The sequence below is a fragment of the Triticum aestivum genome, chromosome 1B (assembly GCF_018294505.1).
Source record: "Triticum aestivum cultivar Chinese Spring chromosome 1B, IWGSC CS RefSeq v2.1, whole genome shotgun sequence".
In the NCBI taxonomy this organism is placed as follows: domain Eukaryota; kingdom Viridiplantae; phylum Streptophyta; class Magnoliopsida; order Poales; family Poaceae; genus Triticum; species Triticum aestivum.
The window spans coordinates 164,430,282-164,436,001 of record NC_057795.1 but is presented as its reverse complement, the minus strand read 5'-3'; the positions used below and the strand labels follow the sequence as shown (position 1 = coordinate 164,436,001).

At 43.1% G+C, this 5,720-nt stretch overlaps 1 protein-coding gene across 1 annotated transcript; it reads right to left on the bottom strand.

Moving 5' to 3' along the window:
* Positions 1 to 668: 668 nt before the first annotated feature.
* LOC123113729 (Golgi apparatus membrane protein-like protein ECHIDNA) lies at positions 669 to 3,954 on the bottom strand. Its single transcript, XM_044535041.1, has 6 exons — positions 3,648 to 3,954; positions 3,159 to 3,215; positions 2,861 to 3,064; positions 2,725 to 2,784; positions 1,555 to 1,681; positions 669 to 1,050 (listed from the first exon to the last, which is right to left on the bottom strand). Exons 1-6 carry the CDS (start codon positions 3,660 to 3,662, stop codon positions 953 to 955), a joined length of 561 nt encoding a protein of 186 aa, XP_044390976.1. The 5' UTR covers positions 3,663 to 3,954; the 3' UTR covers positions 669 to 952.
* Positions 3,955 to 5,720: the final 1,766 nt, after the last annotated feature.

The window sequence follows — 5,720 nt, the reverse complement described above, 5'->3', positions numbered from 1 at the left end:
GTCCTTTGAATCTTCGATCCACTATCACTCATGGTTTCTTTTCCTTGATGTTTTACTGTATCACTTTTTTTTGGGCTTAAGTTATCACTTTTTCTTGCGTATTGTTTGTTGTCACATTCAACCGTGTACACCACTGCTGTTCTGGATTGGTTAACAAAGTGTATCAATAACAAAAGAATCATTTCGCATTCTTCTTTTCCCCTCTCGCAAAGGCGACTAGGGTAAAGTCTTCCTTCCCTCAATCTTTGCCGGTGAGCCCACAAATTCGCCTTTTCTCTGCATGCCGGCTTTGACGGCTGATGGCAGGTAGGGTAACCATTGTGCCTCAGCTACGACTTAGTACATAGGTTAGGGTTTTAGTCATATCAGGTGCTATGCTAGGCAGATGGCAACTGCTTCGTCTTCGAGTCGGTCTTTAAGGCTGCGATCCAATCTTTACGTCAGAATGTAGAGTCGGTCTTTAAGGCCGAGATCCACTCTACGTCGGAATGTATTAGACAAAGCTCTCATTGAGGCGACAAGGTTAGGGTTTCTAACCATGTGTACAAGATGGTGAATTTGCTGTGAAATTGATTCAAGGTTCAACGACAACAACTACACCTCCAAGGCTAGTCATGCAAGAACTCAGGCAGGTCCAGCATGTGAGGAATCATAACAGAACCGTGTCCTTTTCACAAACAAAAAAGGCCTTCTGTATTGGAAGACATGCTTCGGACCTCTAGGCCACACCAGGGTACAAGAGAAGAAGAAAGTATGCTCTTTAGTACAGGGGAAAGTGTAAATTTACCTAGGGCTAATTAGTACGCTGTATTCCATCATAGTGTCACTCCAATCAAAATCGACCTACTTGGTATATAAGCCAAAATCACATGAAAACGGAATATCACAAGCTGATCTTCTTTGACAGATGGTACACAGTTGTATGTAATTTTGGGCCTCTGTAATCTGGACTTCAGATACCGAATGCTGACTGCAGGGATGATGTGATGCGGGATGTGATGGCGTTTTGAGCAGCATTTTCAGCAAAAGCTCGGATGTTCTTCTTGGCATCTGTAATATAAATGCCCACGATGAAGTGTGTCAGATTTGATAGGTATATCAGAACAAGCTTCAACAAAGAACACATAACTTTTGTTTATAAAAAGATAAATGGATAATATCACAAAAGCAGAGCTCGTAAAGTAAACAAAAGCGAAGTGGAATGCCACAGGCTAAATGAAGGTTGAAAGAACAATAAATAGTAACCCATGGCATTCTGTTGCTGCACGTATGCAAAAGTAACTATCTGACTGTAAACCCAAGAAGCTGAACTGACTAACTAGCTCAATGCTCCAAAAAAGAGAAAGGCCAGCAAATAATATCAAATGTAATGAAGTTATGCAGAATTGGAATTACGACATTTCATTATTTCATCAGTGAATCTTACATCGAATAGATATTGTTGCTTACTTGCTTATCAGAACAATAAGCAGTTTGTGAGGGCAATGCATAATACAGTACGATACAACTTCCCCCCATATGAGACATGTTGACAAGAATGAAAGTATGCCATACCTTTGTTGCATTTGGTGAACCCCACGATGTTTGCAAGGCTTAGAGTCAAGCAAACTCCAACAACAAGAAGGTAATCAGCTTCAAGTCTAATGAGTGAAAATATCCCAAGAATGATCCATGCAGCAGCCTGAAACATAAGAGGGGTTTTATATATTCTCTATAGTTCAAACAAAGCTACGGAAGTCTGATATGGAGTAGTTACTACATTAATTAGTAAGACAGTAACATGTATCAAAGGGACAAGGGAACACTTTCATGGAATGCTGTCGAGTATTGGCACGCAGGCTCGGTTATCTACATCTTAGGACAACCTTCCATTTTATCAAGAGAGTAATGCATCAACTGCATTCGTTGAATTTTTTTTTCTAGAGAAATACAACAGCCGAACTTAGTGGTGTGCATTACAGTACAGCAGTAGCATTGGGGAAAAGAACATAAAGACATATATAGGCAAACACATAAGATCCACCTTTAATAGATGCTAGTAGTAAAGGGATTGCTGATTTAGTATGAGAAGATATAATCCCATTGTGAGCACAACTTACTTATTTATGTGATATGTAGTATGATCCACAGTCAGCTCAAGAATAAATTGGAAAAGATGAAGTTTATATAGAAGCAGAAAGTACTAAGAAGCATGTATGTATTTAAGAATCATCGAGGATGTCTAAGTTGACTTATCCCTAATGGATCTTAACCACTGTTCTAGTGCTCTGATAATACATGTTGTGTTTCTCCTCGTTATAACCAGATGCTCTAGTCCGATGAAAATCAGTGTAACATAGACCTTATAAATATTGATAATTGGCAGATGTATATACTCCCACTGTCCCATAATGTAAGGCGTTTTTTGACACTACTGTAGTGTAAAAAAACGTCTTACATTATGGGACGGAGGGAGTAGATAACTAAACCAAAAGCAATACTGAAACACGTTAGCAGATACAGTAGAAAAATGTTAGTAAACCATGATGTCCTTCTGTCTACGCCTAGGACTAACAGATTGGTTTATGTTATTATGAACTGCAAACATTATCCAATGTCAAGATATGCTTATTCTCAATAGAAGTCTTAGCTTGTACGCAATCAGATATATGCCGAATCACTAAATTTATTGAACTCCTGCATGCACTCTGTTAAAGCCTGAATGAAAGATAATATATCACTTACGTTCAAGTAAAGAGTCCACCAGAACAGCCACGAGTCCTTTTTGTTCATCCGAGCGAGAGACTGCAAGGAAGCACTTTGTTCATCAATTCACCATTCAAACAGCAGAAGAGACGCCAAATACAGAACAAGCACGAACCTCGCCATCGAGGCACTCGAACTTCCACACACTGTTGCCATCATCGTCAATCTCATTCCACCACCGCAGCCCGACGAGTATCCTTCCGCTGACATTCTTCACCACCCAGAAGTCGAGCGCGGCGAGGAGCACGGTGATGACAAAGATGATGACGAAGCTCTTCACGAAGAGCGAGAAGAGGATGTAGAACGCCAGCGCCGACGCCTTTTGCAGAGAGACACAAGAATGAATTAAGCATCCAATGCAAGCAACAACCCTAAGTAGCGGATGGGGGTTCCACGGAGGAAGAATCAGGTACCTTGAAGAGCACATGGAAGAGGCATGTTATAGGATTGGCATAGTTCTCGCTGACCACCTGCAACGACGTTCATGTCATCATTCAGTCAGTCAGTCACATTGCAGCAGATCTAAAACTGGCCAGAAGCGATTAGACTCCCAGCCACAGGATTTAACAGTGGGCCAATTAAGCCCAAGAAACCAGCTCCTCCTATTATTATCCTACTAGACAAAACCAAATCTTGATCTAATTTAGCCCAGATCTCATGCGACCGAGTAGGTATGTATCTCTTGCGACCAATCGAGGTTCAGACACAGTTCCAAGAAACCCCCCTGACTGGATCCGACGCCGGACACAAGAACCCTAATCCAAGAAAACGCCAGATCTTGGGCAAGTCCTTCCTCCTACTCGAGGTACAGGCAAAGCGAAGAGCTCGGATCCGAACTTCCGTGCGGAGACGAAGAAGACGACGAGGAGGTGGGTGGGGGAATGGGATTAGGGAATAATCACCTGGGGCCGATCCATGGATCCTCTTGGCTCTGCCTCCGGAACGCCTCGCTCTCTCGCCTCTTTCTTCTTCCCTCGGGTGCTAAGGATGCGCCAGCTTTGGGCTTTCGTTGCTTCCTTCGCGCGGTCGCGCCCTGGCTCTACCACCGAGGGGAGAAAGAGGGATCGGGGAGGTGAGGTGAGGTACAGTCAAGTAAACCGCGGGTTATTTTCCACTTATTTTCCGAACTTTTTATATTGGCACTTGGTATAAAGAAAAATGGCAGTAATATTTCTTTTAATCTTTTATTTAAAAGAAGAAAATAAGGAGCGACCCCTAATGCCTCGAAGCTCCATTAGTTTAGGGAAAACCCTTAAATTCAACCAGCTGATCCAATAAAAAAAACAGTCAGCCGCACGGCCGTTCGATTAGAGTTAATCGACGCCACATGTTATTGGCCCTATCTTGAGCTTCACCAATAGCTCATATAAAAAAATCCCCATAAATATTGTTTTATCGGATGTTAATATAATCTAAGGAAGGTTGACACATGAGTTGCTTTTGCAGTTACCGTAAATATCTTCCCCTAAAAATGGTATTTGTTGGTGGCGGCGCTGATGTGGTAGTTTTATAGAAGTGTTTAGGGAAAGGATCATCCCGCGTAGATGGAAGGGGAGTTGTCTTGATTATTTGGGGTCCCTAGGCTTTTTTCCCCTTTTACGGGAATTGTTGGAGCACTTTCTTTTGCCCAACTCGTCATAAACCAGACATTTTTACGGGAAAGGAGAACTATTAGTGATGCTCTTACTCGCTCAAAATATCTACTACTATTCTATCCTTAACCTCAGGAGTCATCTCCCACTATTAGTGATGCTCTTACTATTAGTGATGCTCTTACTATTAGTGATGCTCTTACTCGCTCATCTTCCTCGGCGCTCTCTCTTCCTGTTGTCGCCGTCGACACTCATCTACCCCATCGCTCTCGTCTCTCTCTTTCTACGACTCATCCAGAGCTCTAACCTCCACCACGAACCACCCCTGCTGCCACAAACTTTAAGGCTAGCACCCGATGCTGGGGGCACCTCTTGTGTCGTGTAGCTGCAAAGCACCGCTCACCGGTGTTGCAACCCGAGGTGTGCAGCGTGATACTGTATGGTCCAGAGTTCGGGCATCGATGCTGCAAGGTCTGGGGGTGCTGCTCGACAGTGTCGTAACAGCAGGAATCTCACTGACGGGTGCTGCAACTGGTGGTTGTACTACAAGCCGATGTTTGCTGGTGACTGATGTTGCAACGTGGAGCCCGCAAAGCAGTGGTGCAACTCGAGGAACCTCGTTGACGCTACATGTCGTGGGCGATGCTTCAATCGATGGCCGGTACTACATCCGTGGAGCTCGTCGGCGCCACGAGTTGCGTTTGGTGCTGCAAGGGGTGGTTGTAGCAATGTCGTTGTTGGTTGGTGCAATCGCGGAGCTTGCCAACGTCGCAAGCCATGACCGGTGCTGCAAGGGGTGCTTTCGGTAGCATCATTCGTGCCATCCTAGAGCTCTTCGACTCCGCAAGCCGTGGCCAGTGTGATGGCTCGATATTTTGTCACTTTTATAAGAATGTTTTGATGTGGTTCTCAAAAGGTTTTCGCTAATTCTCGTATTTTTCTAATGCTAATCCTTCGAGAAACAAGAGAAGTTATTTTTCATATTAATGTGCAGGAACATATATTTTTGGAAGGAAACCAATCAAGATCCCAACAAATGAAGTCATTTAGAGCAACTGTCCTTTTGGGTGAAAATTCATTAGAGGCACCAAAGCAGAAGAGGGCGCATGTACGAGCGCACCCACTCACACCAGAGCAGAAGATGGCGCATGGTATTGATACGTTTCCAACGTATCTATGACTTTTTATTATCTCATGCTATTATAGTATTAATCTTGGATGTTTAATATGCAATTATATATCATTTTTTGGGACTAACCTATTAACTTAGTGCCAAGTGCTAGTTGCTATTTTTGCCTGTTTTTGGTTTTCCAAGAAATCAATACCAAACGAAGTTCAAATGCCACGAAACTTTTTGAAGATTTTTTTTTCTGGACATAAGAA